General features: G+C 44.3%; 1 protein-coding gene across 11 annotated transcripts in view; it reads left to right on the top strand.

Moving 5' to 3' along the window:
• Positions 1-20,564, top strand: part of CDH23 (cadherin related 23) — a 522,984-nt gene that overhangs the window by 128,762 nt on the left and 373,658 nt on the right. For all 11 annotated transcript variants that reach the window (XM_073353546.2, XM_073353545.2, XM_073353547.2 and 8 more), the window contains 3 exons: positions 1,939-2,081; positions 10,235-10,282; positions 10,856-10,948. In XM_073353546.2, the coding sequence (XP_073209647.2) occupies positions 1,939-2,081; positions 10,235-10,282; positions 10,856-10,948 (284 nt within the window). The remainder of the gene's footprint in view (positions 1-1,938; positions 2,082-10,234; positions 10,283-10,855; positions 10,949-20,564) is intronic.

The raw sequence follows: 20,564 nt of genomic DNA, 5'->3' as shown, positions 1-20,564 counted from the left end.
CATTGAGAAATTGGTTTGTGGGTATTACACAGAACTATAACATATTTCATTAACAATCATACAGTAAAATCTCATAGCTTTACACACAGTGTTGTTATACACATCTTAACAGGTCAGTGATGTTCAGCAGATTATGAGTTTTCAAATGATATCTCACAAGGTATACTCTGTACAAAATATATCATAACCTTATAAAAGTAGTGAACATGGGGTACAGGGTGTCACAGTAGGATATTATATACTTGATGGATGAGGAGACATGCAGGAAGAGCCTGTGTTCCCAACATCCTATGTATCTAACATCAGCAGGAAGTCAGCTGCAACTCCAGGCAGTTAGACCATTTAAAATCTTAAATATAATACTAAACGTCCACCTTCAATTAATGTACTCAGGAAAGGTCACTTGCAATTACATGCACAAAGAGAGGTGTGAGCGGAGGCTCTGAATACTATGCTAAGCTATTCAAGATGCTGAAAAGGATGGCTTCTGTAAGTGGATAATTGCTGGAAAATGGATAAAAGTAATAAAAATTACAGGTTTGGTGACAACTGATGATGGCTCTGTCCTACCTCCCTTCACACTACTGAGGTACCTGGGGTCTAAATTCTCAAGGAAGATCTGCTCACATTCTGATCATTCCAACAGATGTTTGCATTTATCCCTCTCTAGCCTCCTGTATAAAAACAATGCGCTGTATGCTCATGCCTCAGTGACTAGCGAAGCACCTGAGAAGTGGTTGTGTGTGCACCTCTTGTTTTGTGGTGGTGCTCTTAGTGTGGAATTGTTAACATGTTATCTGTTCTTGTGCTGCTTTCCTTGCAGCCCATGGCAGGGAGGGTGGGAGGGATGGAAGGAGGAGGTGTGTCGGGTGTGGGAGGAATTGTCTCCCTACCACTGAATGTTAGAGATGCTGAGCTGGTCTGAGCTGTGAGTCAGCCTATGTAAGGCTACTGTAAATTAGAATAGCCCCCAAGGCTGCTGTAGTTTTTTGTGGGGACCACTCTATGTGCTCAGCCAGCCCAGAATCTGAGTGGCACAAAAGTGGTTTAAAAACACCTTTGCTGCGTAACCTCCTGGGCTCCACATTCAGTTTCTTGAGTACTAATTCTGTCTCAAGCATAGTGAAAGTTAGTCTGGTATCCCCATAATCCCTAGTGGGTGTCTGTCCACAAAAAGCACCCTGTAACTACAATTTAGTTGTAGCACAAGTACAATTTAGTGTTATTGGCAGTCTCTGCTCAAGGCCCAGAAATGCTGTGAGAGCATGTTGCCAGTGAAGACCGAGAGAGACATTGGCAGATGGGTGAAATGGGGCTCTAAGATTGAAATGAGAGTTGATGCACTGGTAGAACTGTGTGAAGGAAGTATGCATAGTAGCTGTTCAGTTGTCAGAGTCTAGATATTATTATTATTCCTCTCACTTCCATAAGCACTAAAACTCAGTAGCAACAACTTAAACAACATGAAAGTAAAGTGCCTGACAGCTCTGAGGATGGATGTTGTTGGCAGATTTTTACCAAAAAAGATGCATGGATTATCTCTGTTTCTAGTGATTGGCACAGTTGGATGCTGCCACTTTTACTGAACTAATTCGACTTTCCCATATGCAACAATTCCTTCCCTACAAGGGGTGCAGCTTTAGGAAATGTACACTCAGCATGGCAGTAGTAGCTTTGCTGAAGAGAGCAGTAAAGCCATCCTCAATTCCACCCCTGCTACTTAGAGCATGGATTGTTTGTTTGAAAAATTGCAACATACTTAAATATCTTTTGAGGGTAAATTTTTAAAGTGAGCAGAGATGGGGCCATGACACGGACTTTCTAAAGACGAATAATGCCATTTGGCAATAAGAAGTGGATTAGTTCCATGAGTCTGACATTTCCTCCTTTTCTTCCTCTCATCCACTCATCCTTTTTTTCTTGCTTATGTTGTTCTAGGCTCATCAGTGACCCAGTTGCTTGCCCGTGACCTAGACAATGACCATCTTGTGTTTGGTGTGGTCGGGGAGGAGGCCAGCAGGTTCTTTGCAGTGGAAAGCGTGACTGGAGTTGTATGGCTCAGGCAGCCCTTGGACAGAGAGGTAATGTCATTTGCTGCTAGAAGACAAGCTGCTACACCTTGATGTGTTTTTTGTCAGAAATATTCCCTTTCGAAGGCACCTGGTAACCGGAGGGAAAGGGCAAATGGAGAGGACCTTGACCAAATATCAGAATGGAAATTATTGCTCATTTTTCTGTCTGCCTCTTGTATGGGGTGATCAGGAGCCTTCTCAAAGCCGTACCTGTGAAGAGTGAGCTCTCCCTGTGTGGTAATTTTTGAAGTTTAGGCATTCATTTTTTTTTAAATGATCAATTGAAATTTTCCACAGAAAGCCAATGCTGTGTGTGATGAAAATTCATTGAATTGAAAATCCAATTTTCTGTTGGAAAAAGTTTCAGTGCACAATTTTTGTCCAGCCCTAAATGAGCCTTTCCATAGCAAGGTGGGCACACATCCCCTTCTGGTACTCTGAACCCTTGATCCAGACTTCATGGTAGTGTAAGGAGCTATGTTGATACCCAGTTCTGCAAATGTGTGTGTGGACTGGTCTGTGGTTTATATACCAGCATGAGCCAATCAGTGGGCAGTGGGGAGCCACCACTCAGGCCCTGCATTCTGGTACTTTCTGCAGTGCCTAACTTCACAGGGTTCTCCAGCAGAAACCCAGCCTACGCTTTCAATGGTAATGCAGACCTGTCAGTGGCTCAGAATCCACATGGTCCCAGGTTTTAGTCCCGCAGGTTCTTACATCTACCACTTCAAGTCCCCCTTTGGGGTTGTGCTGGTCCAGGCTTGTCTGGGTGAATCCTGTGGAATTTCTCCAGCAGGTCAAGGGCATGGACATAGGAAGCAGGCTCCCAAGTGTGCTCCTTGGGGCCATAGCGACCAGGTAGTGCAGGTGGCCATGCATCCATTGGAAATCGAGGACAGCATGCACTTTGTACTCTTTATTACTCTGGATTTCAGCTGGTGGAGGCAGTGTGTGCTTTGATTAAGGAAGGGCTTCAAAAAGGAAACATAAAAAATTGGGTGTATTTTGAGAGACTGGGGAAGCTATAGTTTAAAGGTAACTGAGTTAATCTGCTGGCATATCAGGAAAGGTTCCAGGAACTGGTAGACCAATTTCCAGAAGGGTCAACTGGTGTGGAGATGTTTGGTGGTGTGCCACACCTTCTGGCCTAATGCAAATGTTGTAGCTTCTTGTCGCTGATGGTCTGCATGCCTCTTGCAAGCCTTCTGTGCCTCTTCTAGATGGTTCCTGAGCTCCTCCTGAATGACGTGGATCTGTTGGACCCATTGGTGGCAGCTGGATTCAGGGAGGCTGCTGGTAGTGTCTGGTGAAAAAGGGGGTGGAACCTCTAATTAGCCAAGAAGGAGCTCCGACCTGTAGAGGCATGGTCAGTGTTATATGAAAACTCTGCATATGGCAGGAGTCTCCAGGTGCTGAGGGGCTTGGTCCAGGGCATCTTGGTATGTGCACAGGAGTGTATTATAAGCTTGGACTTTGGCCTGCATGTGGGGCCATCATTAAAAAGAGGCAACTATGAGGGAAATCTTAAGGTAGCCAAAGTGACCTGCCAATGAAGCAAAAGGGAAAGGCGTAGCACCTTCAGTTGGGGATGTCCCTGGGGGACATATATGTACTTGTTGAAGTATGTTCTCCTGTCCCGCATGGAACAATCCATCTTAGCCCCTAATGGCATAGACTGTGTTCCTTGGGCAAGCAGGGTGGTCTTTTGAGTAAACCGGATGAGGGAGAGTACGTCTTGCTGAATTGTGACTTTGACAAAATTACTCTGTTTGAGGAGGTAGGGAGGTTGAAATGGAGGTTCCCTGTTTTCCAAGTAGTCAGCGTCAGCGATCCCTCAAGGTTGAGGATGATCTCTTTCACAGGTTTTATTTTTCATGGGTCCTTTGGTGACTGAGGCGTCCAGTTCTTGAGCCACAGACTCATTGGCAGACATTGCAGATGGTGTTGGAAAACAGGGTTGGGCCATGATTGCTGCACGACAGTTGTCTTTCCTTTCTTTTCTGGCATTTTTCTGCAACCAGGGGAAGACGATTTTCCTCAAAAGTGGACGTTGCCTTTCTGACAAGTCTTCACCAGGTATCCCTATCCTGGTCTGCTGTCTTCCAGTGCATTGTGTTGATGCCACATCTCTTGATGTTTATCCTGAGGGTGTCTTTAAAGTGTTTCTTTTGGCCTCCCCTTTTCCTTTCTCCTTTGCTAAGTTGGGCATACAGCAATTGATGGCAACCTCTTCAACCTTTCTCGTCTCCGTTCCAGAACGAAAGTAATATCGGCAACAATAACTGAACTCCAGTACACAAATGATTGTGCTGTAGTTGCACATTCAAAGGAGGATCTTCAAACAGCCCTTAATTGCTTCTCTGAAGCTTACAACAGCCTAGGCTAACTCTGAACATAAGCAAAACAAAAGTTCTCCACCAGCTGGTCCCCGGTCAATCATCAGATCCAGCAAGGAAGATCTACATTGACAAAGAAGAACTGGAAAATGTAGAATACTTTGTCTATCTGGGCAGCCATCTCTCACAGAGGGCAGACATAGACGTCGAGATTCAGCACAGAATTCACTATGCCAGCCTAGCCTTTGGCAGACTGTCTTGCTGGGTGTTCAACAGTCACAACATCAGAACACAAACTAGACTTTTAATTTATAAACCAGTGGCAATCCCACTCTCCTCTATGGCTGTGAGACTCAGGTGACTTACAGAAAACACCTGAAAAACCTGCAAGGCCAGCACCAGCACTTTCTTGGGTGGATCCTCAAGATAAAGTGGGAGGATCATTGCATTAATGTCAGTTTCCAAGTAGTATTCCTCCTTTCCTAATAGTGTTAGTTTTCCCATTTCAGTTTCCCAGGCAGTAGGTAGTTGTAAACTTGAATTGAGAGAACATCAAGGCTCATTTTAACTGCCTCTGGTTCAAAGCGTGGGCCTTAGGAAGGTACTCAAGGTACTTGTGCTCTGTAAAAACCTGTACTGGGTGCTGAGTTCCCTCAAAGTGATGACTCCATTCTTCAAATACGGTTTTGATTACAAGCAGCTCCTAGTCCAGTATTTCATAGTCCATCTCTGTGGGGGTGAGTTTTTGAGAGTAGAATGCATAAGAGTACAGAACTGACTGTGGTCCAAATAGCTGTGAGAGTGCTGCCCCAAGGCCTAAGTTGGATGCGTCTGCTTCCGCTGTAAAAGGGCACATTGGGTCAGGGTGTGCCAGAATCACGGCCATGGTGAAGGTGATCCAAAAGCAAGCTGGACTTCAGGCAGCCACATGAACTGAATGGCTGTACGAAGGAGGGAAGTCAGTGGGGCTATTTGTTCAGAGAAGTTTGCAATTAATTGCCTAGAAAAATTCATAAAGCTCAGAAAGCACTGAAATCCTTGGAGGGTCCACCTCTGCTGTCTGGTTGTGGATGGCTTTCACCTTCTTCAGGTCCATTTGAATGCCCTACGAGGAGATGATGTTGCATAGAAATTCAATGGTGGTCTGGTCGAAGGTGGACTTCTGTAGTTTGGCTTACAAACGATGCTTCCATAGTCTCTCAAGGACAGAACAGACATGATGTCCATGCTGCTCAGGGTTCTCAGAAAACACCATCAAGGTAGATGATCACACACTGGTCCAGGATGTCCCTGAACACGTCACTTAGGAAATGTTGAAATGTTGCAGGGCGGGGTATTGGTTAATCCAAACGGCATTCCTAAGTATTCAAAGTGCCCATATTGGATATGAAAAGCGGTTTTCCATTCATCCCTAGGTCTTATTCACAGTAGATTATATATCCCTCAAATATCTAGTTTAGTGACGATCCTGGTAGCCTTCAGGTGGTCCAACAATTCTGGGATGAGGGGCAGGGAGTACCAGTTTCAAATAGTCACCTGTGTCAGTGGATGACAGTCTACACAGAGGTATGGTGACGTATCCTTTTTTTTGCACAAAGAGGACTGGTGTCCCCGCTGGAGTGGTGGGTCTCTGAATAAAGCCCCTGAAGAGACTTTCCTGGTTATACGCACATGGTGTCTCTAGCTCTGGTTTAGACACGGCGTATATCTATCCATAGGGCACCTTTCCCCTGGGTTATAGGTCTATTGGACAGTCATAGTCCCTGTGAGGAAATAACAAATCCACATTTTTCTTTCCAAACACATCCAGGTAGTTTTGATACTTGGGGAGCCCGAGGTTCTGGTTTAGAGCTGCTCCCTTCTGGTTAGCCCCTGTTGTCCAGGGTTTCACTTCTGTCATCTGTGGAGGGGCTGGATGGGGTTGGGAGTGGGCAAAGCTGATCTGAGCAAACTTTTAGGACAAGGCAGTGAGTGGCCTACGTGTCAGTTACCAAGTTGCAGGCAGGAGAATAGTAGAGGGGTTGGGATCGAGTCAAGTCAGGATACCAGGAAGTCAGGGTCAGGGACCAAGTTGCAGACAGCAGGCAGATAGCAGTGTCGGGGCCAAACTATGGTCAGAAGCTGGACTATAGAATCCTCAGCAAGGCAAGGTCTGGAGCAGAAGTCACTGGTTAGTTCTGCCTCATTACCTACCCTGGATTTCACAATCGTGATCTACTGTAATGTTAACAAAAAATTAAATTAACACTAACTGCCAGAGAGCACAGCACTCAGAGGCTCAGGGAAGATTATGTGCTCAGCCTGTCCCCTCTTAAGCCTACACTTCAAGTTCAATTTTTACTTCTAAAGAAAATCTGAACCTGCATTTAGGATCTTATTTAAAGATCGGGTGTCACTGCTCATATTGACTTCTGCTGTGTGTACACGGCTTCTTCTCTCAAGATCAGGCACTTGGATACTAAAATTGGCATGATCTCATACATAAATGACCATTTTACAAACCCGCAGGCAATGCCTATTTGAATGTCTAAATGCAAGGGATAGATGTCTTATTTAGGTGCCCAATTTATGTGCCCATCTTTGAAAGTTGAGCTTTGCTGGTTCCTTGGCTGCTGCATCTTCCCTGTTTCTGATGAGAGGGAGGATGGTTTCATATGATGAAGTCACTGGTGGAACTCTGGGGATTTTGGATCTCTTCCCGCTCTGCCACAGATTTCCTGTGTGACCTGGGGCGAAGGACTTAATCTTCCCTGTGCCTCATTTCCCTATCTATAAAACAGAGAAAGTACTTCCCTACCTCACAGAGGCATGTGAGGCTAAAATCCACTCATGCTGGTGAGCTGCTCAGATACCATGACCTCACAACTGTTGGCATCAAACTCCCAAATCTTCCCATATTCAAAGTAGTCACCATCTTCCATTACTTTCAATAGGCCTGAAACCAAACAGTCTTTAGTCAAGGTGGCCACTATTCCATATGGTAAATAGGCCCAATGGCCTGTGATGGGATGTTAGATAGGGTGGGATCTGAGTTACTACCAAGAATTCTTTCCTGGGTATCTGGCTGGTGAATCTTGCCCACATGCTCAGGGTTCAGCTGATCACCATATTTGGGGTCGGGAAGGAATTTTCCTTCAGGGCAGATTGGAAGAGGCCCTGGAAGTTTTTCGCCTTCCTCTGTAGCATGGGGCATGGGTCACTTTCTGGAGGATTCTCTGCACCTTGAAGTCTTTAAACCATCATTTAAGGACTTCAATAGCTCAGACATAGGTGAGAGGTTTATTGCAGGAGTCGGTGGGTGAGATTCTGTGGCCTGCATTGTGCAGGAGGTCAGACTAGATGATCATAATGGTCCCTTCTGACCTTAATATCTATGAATCTATATGCAAAACTGCAGGGAAAGCAAGGCTGCCCTCAGTGAAGATGACTATCCTCTGCCATTGTCTTCAATGGAACTGAAGTCAAGGTGCCCTCAGGAAGATGTCTGACATTCTGTGAGTGAGCCGTTGACCAGGAGTTATGAGGAGATGCGGGAATGTGAGAAGCAGGAGGGGACTGAGAAGGTGCAGGGGAGAGTCTAGAAAGTTCAGGGAGATGTGGGGTACATGAAGGTTTTTAAGAGACAAGGGAAATCCGTGTGCAAGGAGGGAAACTGAGGGCTTGCAGAGGAATGTAAAATGCAGGTGGAGACTGGGAGGAGGGGAGGCTACTTGTGTCAAGGAGTCGGAGTGTTTGTGAATTTTTTGAATTAGCCTTGTAACAAATCCCACGTGGGTTGTGGTTGGGGAGAGCCTGTATGACTGTGTGACTGGATTTGGGGGCAGAGGAGTCTGCATATATGAACTGATCCTGGGGGGGGGGTGTCAACAAGTGTTTATGTATTGGCTTGATTTTGAGGGCAAATCTAGTGTGTGTGTGTATGTGAGAGAGAGAGCGAGAGAGAGATTTTGGGGGGCGCAGGCAGGAGTGTGTTTGATTTCTGTAGGCAGGGAAAAAGTGTGTGTGAGTGTTTCTGGTGGGGTAAGCAGGAGTATGTAAGCAGGTGGGGTAAGAGTGTGTAAGAAGATGAAGGTGGGAAGAGTATACAGAACGAGGAAGCATGAGAAAGGAAAAGAGTGTTAGAGGGAGAAGGGAAGAGAGATTACTAAGTAGGAAGAAGAGAAAATCACACAAGAAAAGCAAAGTGGAGGGACGCAAAGGAAATATATCAATTCTTGCACAATGTAGGAAAATGAGATGGAGGGGCAAAAAGACAGAGGGCAAACTCGTACAATAAATAGCAGTAGAAAGGGAACGAACAGTGAAAGGGAAAAGAACAAATGAAAGGGAGACAAAGTAAGCTTTAAAAGATTTACTGAATAGAAAGAATTAGATGCAAAATGATGGACTGAATAACCCAGTCTAAAAAGGGATGTGATTGAAGTGAGCTGTGGGGACAGAAAGTAGGCTGGGGGAAGCCCTGTCTGTCTGTCCTGTCTCTTCCCTGGCTTATCTTTTTTTATGTTCAATGAAATCTGGACTTGGTCCCCATTCCCCAACTTTTTTTTTCTGTGGTTGCACTTGTGGGTGGAGAGGGTGGGAGAAGTGGTGATGAAAAAGCTGATATGCGAGAGTCTTGCAGCAAGGAAAATGGATCTCTCTCCTGTGTCCTTGGCATTTGGGCTGCTCAGACTGGCTACAGGCATTGCCCTGAGGCCTTCTCAGATTGCATTACCTGAGCCTTCATGGAGGGGAATGTATGCTTTGGTAAACCATCCCTGAAACCGCCTCCAAGGTAAACAACTATCCTGGCATAAGAGAGGTTAAGTTGCAGTTTGGGGAACCAGAGCCTGCTGGCTATCCCTGAGCTTCCTAACTAAGAATAAATCAACCAAGTCTGTAGCACATAGAATCATTCCAAACTTGCTTTCAGATCGTTCCTATGCAATGCTTCCAGAACATGTGTCACTCCACTTGCGCAGCAGTATGGTTAGGGGGCAGTGAAGTTGTAAAAGGAGGAATCGGAGAAGGAAAGGAATTGTTTGATGGCTGGATGGGACTTGATTTAAATTAAACCAGATGGTACCCAGGTAACAGACAGTTCTGTTGTAATATTTTATGTCACACTCCCCAGCCCCACATGATTTCTTTGTCAAGATTTTATGGCCCTCAAATGGGACAGTCCCTGGTGGAAAAGAGGTGGTCTGGAAGGAAAGTTCTTCCCCACCTTCTTCTTAAGCATCCAATGCCAGCCATTGTTTGGAGGCAGGGCACTAGATTGTCCCCCTCACATCTGTGCTGTATCTCTCAGCTGGAACCAAAGAGGACAGGCAGCTCTCTGCAGACCACTAATGGTCCATGTGCTACAGCCTGGGAACCCCTGTCCTAGAGGAGGTCTGTGTCCCCCTCACTTACTCATCCTCACTGCCATTGCAAACAGCCTTTGTTGCCAGGGTCATATCATATGCTGAAGGGGGTGGGCACAACGAAGGAGGTCAAACAGCAGATTCCTTTGATCTGTATGGCTTTTGTGAAGTACTCGCCTCTGGTTAGAGTACTCGGCTGCCAGTTAGCAAGCTGGCTGCTTCAGTACCTGCCACCTATTGACACGGGAAGAGCTGCCTCGTGTGTGCAGATAATGTACAGGAGTCCTATGTGGTTAATATTTCTGAGCAATTGTACTCATATACAGTGTATGTAAGTGGGCTTGGGACCCCTCCCTGTTCTCTTCAAGGCCACGGCAGTATTTTGCATGTAATAATACTCGGCTAAAGTTCAAAGCCTGCCATCCACAGATAAACGCTACAGTACCTCTAATTATATGTTTTTCTTCTCTTTTCATTTCAGACTAAGTCAGAATTCACAGTTGAATTTTCTGTCAGTGACAGCCAGGGGGTAAGTATGACTTTTTTCATTTCGTGATCTGAGACCGGAGAAGCATGGAGTGGGACTGGGAGAGCACCGGCTGTTGAGGAGTTCACAGCCACTGCAATCCCAGCCTCTCCCTGAAAGGGGCATTAGAGAGTGAACAGGAGAGCACTGTAGGTCATGATGTAGAAATGCAGATGCAAGTCTTTTTACCATTATATAAAAGCTGTGGAGCTGCAGGGAGTAGTGGAGAAGCACTGGCTCAGGAGATCTTGCAGCTACAATGCTACCATCTCTTAGAAGGGGAGCTGTAAAGAGTGGAGTGGCTGCACTGATTACTGGGGAATGGAGAAGTACTTTAGTCCCAGCATCTACCAGCAGGGGGTATTGTAAATCCCATCAGACCTCTGGCTGTTGGGGCTCTAAAGAGAATGATGTACAGTAGCTGTGGCTCTTGGGGAGTGACAGCTGCTGAAATTTTAGTCTCTTCCTGCCTGGATCTTCAATTCTGCATCTGTCCCTTCTCTGAAATCCTTTGAAAATGAAGAATGTACCCAGTGGCCTAATGCCAGCTGTATGTTTTTATTCTTCTGGCCACAGGTGATCAAGGGGACGGTGAATATCCAAGTGGGAGATGTGAATGACAATGCTCCAAGGTTTCACAATCAGCCCTACAGTGTTCGCATTGCAGAGGTAGGAGCCTGGATTTCCTCTGGAGAGACCTTTTTCCTGGATACTTTTTCTTCTTCTGGGCAGAGCTTGCCCATTTGTTTCAGTTAATTGTAAAAAGAGCAGAGCTCTCTATCCAGCTCTATAGTGATGGTAGTGGCCCTCTGGGGTGTTTGGTCTTTTCCACCTGTCCTGTCGTTGGGGTTCAGTGAAGGATGAAATCCCTGAAAGTCTAGGCCTTTTGTTCCAATGGGTAGTAGCGGAGTGATAACGCTCCATAGGCAGAGTATATCTGTTGGGAAAAGGCAGGTGGAGGAGTGGGCTGTGAGCTCAAAGAAATGTAACACACACTCCATATGGGGCTTTAACTCAGGAGCAAGCTTTGGGAGAGAGTGAAGATTGAAAGCAGCCCAAAATAGGAATCTGTTTTTTGCTTCTGCTTTCTTTTGGGGACAAAGGAAGCGGCGTCTCCATGGAGGCTATTTTGTGTAGAAGTAAATGTTCCCTCAAGCCTTTTTAGATTAGTGGCAAACTCTGGGAATGCTCTGCCTGAATGGCTCTGCCCTCTCAGCTATTTGGTCTCCTTGTAGACCTCTCTGTAGTGATGAGATTCTTTTCCCTGGGAGAAGACTGTCGTGCTCCTTCCGGGGTGGCTTGGCCATGCTGACTGCTGGGAAGATGATAGCTCCTATATGTGTCGCTAAACTTGTGTAAAGTTGTGTCAACTCAGTCAAGTAGCATGGTCAAGGAACTTCTCACTCTGGAGATTTCGGGTTGATTTCAGGGTTGTTGGGTACAGCCGAGCAGCCAGTCTTTAGTGAGGGAGAGGATGGAGACCGACAAGCTGCACCATGGCTGGTACTAGTCTTAATCAAATGATTAACAGTTTTGAAATGGAGAAATGACTGATGGAGCCTTCTCCCTGTCTGATTCTGGGCCCTGCTATTCCCAGACTAGGGGAGCCCTCTCCCTGTCTGACCCCGGGCAGGCTCTTGTTATTCCTGAAGCATGCTTCTGTGTGCAGATAAGGGAGTTCATCAGTGTATGTGAAACTGAGCAGTCTTTGATAATTGAGAAGTACAAATTATTGGATTACAAATGGTTGGTTAATATGCTGGCTGCAGGCTCCATGCTGTGCTGGAGTTTGGATCTTTCACTGTCCCTCTCCTGTGTGGGTGAGTTTCCTTCAGTAGGCTGTTCATGATAAATTGGCCTGGAGTTTGTCTCCCATTTGCTTTGTCTGCTTCTATGTGAAGCAAATAATCTGAAACACCTCTTTGAGAATGACAGTGTGTCAGAGGCATTTCTTTTCCTTTTTAAGTGTAAACTTAAAAAAAAAAGTCAGCAATAGTTGTATAACCCATTCGCTGCTCCCTTTTTATGCCCAGACCTCTTGAAATGAATGAGGAGTGACTGGATCTCTGTCCTGCAGATCCTCTGTACGGTGATATGTCTGAAGGGGAGGGTATTTTCGTAGGTCTGCGAAGTGTACTGGCAATCCGTGTGAGAACTTCATGTCCTGTCTCCATAAAGCCAATCTAGGATATGGGAAAGGAGGAAATTGGCTTTTAGGTGACTTCACCTAAATCCTTGAACACACAGACCCTTGTTTTCTATTGCTCTCCTTCTCTTTTCAAACTATTTCCCGATCTACAGAAGCAATGTACTTCCCCCTGGAACACAGGTAAGACTAGAAGAGAAGGTTCCCTCCTCCTTCTCCATCCCAACGTCACCCCATAAAACCTGTTAAAATATTTTATGATGTGTATTAGAAAGAGGGCTCCCTCCTGGTCATGGAGAAATGAATGGAAACTACATTTCTGTACCCATCTGGAATTGATGCTAGATTAAGCTTCTATATTTATATAATTGGAGCAACCATGCCATTTCTCCTCTCCCTTGTCACCTCCATCTTGAGAACTCAGATCATAAATTCAGATATATGGAAGGCTGGAGATTTAACTTACTGGTATCAAGTATGGGGAGGAAGGAGGACCAAGGTTCAGGAATGGATGTGAACGTTAAACTTGGTTGGGAAAAAGGCATTGTGGCAGCAGTGCTGGAAGAGACAAAAAAATAATCTGTCACACTCTTTCTTTGCTGTCCTCTTCTGGATATGAGCCACCTGCTCTGTAGTGAGGTGTCTTTCAGCCCATCTTGCTGGTTTTGGTTGTAGTTAGCATCATGTTACTCACAACAGACCAACACTGACCAACACTGAAACTTAGTTTTCAGAGCTCATGCTTTTTTGGAAATTGACCTAATGTAATTAAGTGTGTTCATGTGCCAATTTGTAATCTCTGTCCATGATCTTTAAGCAAGGACATGGATCAAAGGTAATGAGCCACATACTCATCATCCAGCCAGTGTCCTGAAAGCACTTCTGTTCTTCTATCAGGAGATAATATTTCCATGGTGCCTTTTTAATGTGTGGTAAAGTACTGAGAAAAAGGGAGGGTGTGCTTCTTTGGATCCAATAGGGCCTTCTAAAGTTATCAGTACGCTAGAAAAGTCATCGCTATTGTTTTTCTCTTTTCCTCCATAACACTGCTGGTGGAGTCATTTCTAGCTTATTATACTACAGGTTCTGGTGGCCCTGGGAAGTCACAGTCTGGCTTCAAGCTTACAATTTTTGGTTGAGGGTGTTTTCATTTTGTAGTAACTTTGGGTTGGCAAGAACATGTCCTTCTTCCCACCACAGTATCACTTTACATTTTCTGAAGCCTGTCAGTTCATCCCTGTTCATGTGGGAATCCTGGGGGGAGGAGTCGCATGCCCACCTACTGGCCAGAATAGAGCAAGCAAGAGAGATGATGCCTTCTCCTTTTTAAAGCAGACAGTTGAGTGTGTTGATTAGCTGTGTGCTGCTACAATCACCGGGTGCTTAGTACCTAGAGCTGCCATTGACTTCACAGGGAGGTGTAAGTTCTGTTCACCTTGGAAAATCAGGCCCCTGGCACAAAAAGGTGGCTTTGCTTCATGCAAGGTACATTGCTTTGAAGTGCCCAATGTTCCACTGAAACAACGGTAGTTCCAAGGAATGTGGACACATAGTTGCTATGGGACACAGCTGTGGAGGGTATTAGCAAACTCCTCTCTGTGATAATGCTTTTGATAAACAGTGAGGTTACTACTAGTCAGAGACGAGCCCTGCCCTAAAGAACTTATGATCCAAGTTTAAGACCAGAAGTAAACAGACACAAATGGGACTGGGAAGTTGGGGAGGAAGACTGGGCTAACAAATGCGAATGCGATTTCCCCTAGATTAGCTATTGGCACACTTCATAGATATTGAGGGTTTTCCCTGGTTCTGTTCCTGTATTTATTTTGAGATAAATGAACATCTTGGTAGCAGTAGTCCTAGCTAAGAGATGGAGCAGCAGGGGAAGGGCTATTTAAGCCTACTACCATTGTATGGCAATAGAGAATTCAAAAATAATGTGCATAAATAAATGGAATATGAAAAAAACACCCTTCAAAAGTACTGCTTCTGAATAGGTATACCAGTGCCTTAGAAAGCCCATTTGTTTCAAGAATGTAAATTATTTGGGCATGAGCCATGTAGTGCAGTTTGTGAGTGCATGTGAGTGAGGGAATGTGTGAGTGGAATTAGTGGGGAAGCAAATGCACCCCTTAACATTAAGCTCCGTGTGTTGCTCTGATTATTGGACCGGCAATCACGCCTCTTTGCCTTATGCTTCGGTACAGTGCCTGTGACCTGGTGGTCTTCAGTGCCTGTCATGTCTTAATTACAACACAGTCACCTGTTTGTAATAGCAGAGCAGGTGTGTGTGTTTGTGGAAGGAGGGGGGTCTCTCCCCCAACCCCTAACTATGCTGTTCCAGTGCAATTATCCATTTTATCTGGGCAAAAGGGCCTGCAATTCACTTGTCAAACTCTAATGAGGCAGCACGGATGCTTTCAAGTCTGTAAAGAAAGGGGAATCCAGCTAGAATTGGCAACTTAATTCACCAAGCTGGCCTTGACAGACCTCATTAAGTTCCCATGTATTCATTTCAGGCTAATGGCTGTCATGCTGACTGCTGTTTGATTTGCTATAATAGACTTTTATGGTTTTCCAATTTGCTAAAACGTGTTTGCCCATGTCTGTGCCCCGCAGTGCTTTGGTAGTACATTAGTTAGGCACCCACGTGCATGCCACACTGACCTTCAGGGTTTGTTCTCTAAGATGCATTTTTTCACTGTGTTCTCCTTGCCCCTACTACAGAGAATCATAGGGCTGGAAGGGACCTTGAGAAGTCATCAAGGCCAGCCCATTGTATTGAGGCAGGACCAAATAAACCTAGACTATCCCTGTTGGGTGCTTGTCCAGCTTGTTCATAAAAATCTCCAGTGACAGGGGTTCCGCAACCTCCCCATGAAGCCTATTTCAGAGCTTAGCTACCCTTATAGTTGGAAAGTCTGTCCTAATATCTAACCTAAATCTTCCTTGCTGCAGATTAAGCCCCTTACTTCTTGTCCAACCTTCAGTGGTCATGGAGAACAACTGATCATTGTAGTTTTTTAACAGCTCTGACCATATTTGAAGACTGTTATCAGGTCCCCCTTCCATCGTCTTTTTTCAAGACTAAACATGTGCAGTTTTTTAACCTTTCCTCATAGCTCAGGTTTTCAAAACTTTTTATCATGTTTGCTGCTCTCCTCTGGTCTCTCTCCAATTTGTCCAATAATTGTGGCTCCTAGAGTCGGACACAGTACTCCAGATGAGATCTCACAAGTGCTAAGTAGAGCAGGACAGTTACCGTCTGTATTTTACGTACAACACTCTTGTTAATACACCCCAGAATGATATGAGCCTTTTTCGCAGCTGTGTCACATTATTGATTCATATTAAGTTTGTGATCCTGTATAACCCCCAGATCCTTTTCAGCAATACTACTACCAATCAGTTATTCCCTTTTTGTAGTTGTGCATTAGTTTTCCTTCCTAAGTGTAGTACTTTTTACTTGTTTTTATTGAATTTCATCTTGTTGAATTCAGACCAAGTATCCAATTTATCAAGATCATTTCGAATTCTAACCTTGTCCTCCAAAGTGCTTGCAACCCCTCCCACTTGGTGTCATGGGCAAATTTTATAAGCATCCTCTCCACTCCATTATCCAAGTCATTAATGAAAATATTGAATAGTACCACCTGCCCCAGGACTGACCCCTGTGGGATCCCATTAGATGCGTCATCCCAGTGAACCATTGATAACTACTCTTTGAGTATGGTCTTTCAACCAATTGTGCACTCACTTTAGAGAAGTTTCATAATCTCTTCCTTCCCCCCCCCTCTGTATTTCTGTTTCCACTTTTCCCAGAATTTGGATTTTAAATAAAAAATGTATAATGCTGAGATCTTCCTCTGCCTATTCTGTGTTGTCTGGAAATAGACGTGGAGCATCAGTAAATGCCAGAAACCCAGTTTCATGCGTGAGATCTAGCCAAGCTTTGGGATTGTCCAGACTCTGGTGGGGAATAGTGGAAGTTCCTGGATCTGAAAACTCTTGTGTATCTTTAAATGTAAGCTAGCCATCTATCTCTTCATTGTACATAACATGTAGGAAAATAAGTCTGGTCAGCCAGCCTGACATGGTATAATGATTCTATGTAAAACAAGCTAACAAAGACAGAACAGAACCAACACTTATTTCTAGAGTCTGGTCTAGGTATGGTACAAGGCTAGACACAGAATATTTCCTGTAGGTACATCAAAGCCTCTCCAGTTCAGTCTGCATATACGTAACTTTCAGGGGCAGGTGCCTCCCCATTTACTGGGTTATTTATCACATTCATGATGGGAGCCTCTGACTTTATAAAATAGTGTGGTTCTGCACACTCAGATTTTGTGGCTATTAACTCCATATGTATTCATAATCAACAGGATTAAGTCTTCGGTCCTGCAGGTTCCATGCATAACATCTGTAGCTGGTGAGCTAACTGGTTCAGTGGGGAGCATGGTTAAACCACAGTAGGTCTGGTAGCCCTTAGCAGAAGGCATTGGCCTATATTCTGATTTCCTGTAGAGCCAATCAGTGCTCTTAATTTCCCACTGTCCTGAACTACTCTTACCTTGCTAAGAGTGCCATGGCTCTCTATAATCACTGGGGAACTGAGAGTCCTGATTGGATGACAGAAATGTCAGTTGACTGTTTCCTTTCTGGCTGAACCTTCCATGAGGACTTTTCCAACAGGGATTTTCTCTTCTGTAGCAGCAGTTTCCCCATCTTCTTCTTTAACATAAAAACATAAGAATGGCCATATTGGGTCAGACCAAAGGCCCATCTAGCCCAGTATCCTGTCTTCTGACAGTGGCCAGTGTCAGGTGCCCCAGATGAAATGAACAAAGCAGCCATTCCTTGTTGCCCATTCCCTGCTTCTGGCAAACAGAGGCTAGCAACATCATCACTGCCCATCCTAGCTAATAGCCTTTGATGAACCTATCCTCCATGAATTTATCTAGTTCTTTTTTAAACTCTGTTATAGTCTTGGCCTTCACAACATCCTCTAGCAGAGAGTTCCACAGGTTGACTGTGCGTTGTGTGAAAAAAATACTTTCTTTTGTTTGTTTTAAACCTGCTGCCTATTAATTTCATTTGGTGACCCCTAGTTCTTGTGTTATGAGAAGGAGCAAATAACACTTCCTTATTTACTTTCTCCACACCAGTCATGATTTTATAGACCTCTTTCATATCCCCACTTAGTCGTCTTTTTTCCAAGCTGAAAAGTCCCAGTCTTATTAATCTCTCCTCATATGGCAGCCGTTCCATACCCATAATAATTTTTGTTGCCCTTTTCTGAACCTTTTCCAATTCCAATTCTTTTCCAATTCTATATCTTTTTGAGATCGGGGCAACCACATCTGCATGCAGTAGTCAAGATGTGGGTGTATCATGGATTTATATGGAGGCAATATAATATTTTCTGTCTTATTACCTATCCCTTTCTTAATGATTCCCAACATTCTGTTTGCTTTTTTGACTGCTGCTGCACATTGAGTGGATGTTTTCAGAGAAGTTATCCACAATGACTCCAAGATCTCTTTCTTGAGTGGTAACTGCTAATTTAGGCCCCATCATTTTATATGTATAGTTGGGATTATGTTTTCCAATGTGCATTTCTTTGCATTTATTAACACTGAATTTCATCTGCCATTTTGTTGCCCAGTCACCCAGTTTTGAGAAATCCTCTTGTAGCTCTTCACAGTCTGCCTGGGACTTAACTATCTTGAGTAGTTTTGTATCATCTTCAAATTTTGCCACCTCACTGTTTACCCCTTTTTCCAGATTATTTATGATATGTTGACTAGGACTGGGCCCAGTACAGACCCCTGGGGGACACCACTAGTTACCTCTCTCCATTCTGAAAACTGACCATTTATTCCTACCCTTTGTTTCTTATCTTTTAACCAGTTGCCAATCCATGAGAGGACTTTCCCTCTTATCCCATGACTGCTTACTTTGCTTAAGAGCCTTTGGTGAGGGACTTTGTCAGAGGCTTTCTGAAAATCTAAATATACTATATCCACTGGATCCCCCTTGTCCACGTGCCTGTTGACCCCCTCAAAGAATTCTAGTAGATTGGTGAGGCATGATTTCCCTTTACAAAAACTACATTGACTCTTCCCCAACAAATTATGTTCATCTATGTGTCTGACAATTTTGTTCTTTACTATAGTTTCAACCAGTTTGCCCAGTACTGAAATCAGGCTTACCAGCCTGTAATTGCCGGAGTCACCTCTGAAGCCCTTTTTAAACATTGGTGCCACATTAGCTATCCTCCAGTCATTTTGGTACAAGGCTGATTTAAGTGATAGGTTACAGACCACAGTTAGTAGCCCTGCAATTTCACATTTGAGTTCCTTCAGAACTCTTAGGTGAATACCATCTATCTGTTCTTGGTGACTTATTACTGTTTAGTTTATCAATTTGTTACAAAACCTCCTCTAATGACACCTCAATCTGGGACATTTCCTCAGATTTGTCACCTAAAAAGAATGGCTCAGGTTTGGGAATCTCTCTCTCATCCGCAACTGGAAAGACAGATGCAAAGAATTCATTTAGTTTCTCCGCAATGGCCTTATCTTCCTTGAGTGCTCTGTTAGCATCTCGATTGTCCAGTGGCCCCACTGGTTGTTTAGCAGGTGTCAGTCCTTTGTCCATCCCCTCCCACAAATCAAAATTCCTAGAGATTTTGGCTGAGTCTCTCAATGTTGCTAATGGTACCAGCCTCTCTCTCTCTCTCTCTCTCTCTGTATGTGTGTGTGTATGCATAAGTTTATTGTGATGTCATGTGTGACAACAGCAAAGAATGTTCTGCTGCAACATTCTTGCCTTACCTTCTGTCTGCCAACTTGCTTGATTGACAACAGCTGATGAACCAAGGAGCTACTGATAGACGCATACTAACCATCTGTCAACAACTTCTTGAATCAGCTATTTCCACAGGTTTTAGAAAAGAGGATGGGTTTTTATAAAAGGAAATCCGCAGATTCATTTCTTGCTCATTAGATTACACGTTATAGGTTGGTACCTCCTTGTTCTAGAGACTGGTGGGGACTAGCATTGCAACAGTCAGTTCTCAACGTTCCATTTTGATTTGACTGCGGGCATCTTTCAGTTCTTCTTCTGCTTCAGGATTTTAAGTTCCTTGGAGGCAGATGTAGATTATTTTATCTTTTTGCAGACTACTATGAGTCTGCTGTATTCTGTTATATTTAACACAATGGATAATTTTTAGAGTAATGTGTATTATTGGGTTACATCTTCTGGCATAAGACCGTCTTCTCGGTCATGCTTTCGGTGCCAGACTGCCACTTAGTACCTCAACCACCCATGAGATGGCACACCAAAAGAAGTACCTGTAACTTGACAGGGCATATTAATTTATACTAGGGCTTTGTTTACAGCACAAGACTGAGGCTTCCACTGCATCGATAACCATCTGCCTATTGATCTGTGAGAGAGAGGAGCAGAGGCCAATAAAATCATCTCCAAACTTCTCCACTGCTGGATTGAGCCATTCAGTTGCCAGTGCCTCTGGGCTACAGAATCCAAATATCTCTCATCCACTCCAAAGGGCATTTTGTGGGCTAAGGTTCTTTGACCTTTTCTTCCTGTTAGTATGGTGAGGAGGTAATGAGAAAACTCCTCTAAACATCAGAGAGGTGGCATCATTTAGAAATCTGCCACCTTTGGCTTTGTAGCCCCGTGACTTTTGTCTGCAGCAGTTTAGCATATTAAAAAGCATCAGGCATAAGAAGGGATGTGTGTATGTGGTGTGATCCTGCATGCATATGTGGTTTCCAGTAAAAAAACCCAACAGCCCAGTATCTGCATTGTAAGCAGCAAGTCCTTCCACTATCAACTCGCTAGTCTGTATTCTAGCCTTAACTGTACAGACATCTTTGCAGACTTGAACCATATACTGTATCTGTCTCATTCAAAGCAAATAAATAAGAACAAACTCCAGTATGAGACAGGGCTGGAAGAAAAGGAAAACTCTAGCCTGCTTTTACAGATAGAAACATAGCCGAAGGAAGTTTCTGCAAAGCAGAGCCCTGCCTCTGCAGCCACGGTCCATCTTGTCAGTGTTGTGTCCCCTGACCGTGGTTTTGATTGCCACTTATTTTAGTTGGG

This window comes from Lepidochelys kempii, chromosome 7, assembly GCF_965140285.1.
Source record: "Lepidochelys kempii isolate rLepKem1 chromosome 7, rLepKem1.hap1, whole genome shotgun sequence".
NCBI lineage: Eukaryota > Metazoa > Chordata > Testudines > Cheloniidae > Lepidochelys > Lepidochelys kempii.
This window is presented reverse-complemented; position numbering and strand designations above follow the sequence as displayed.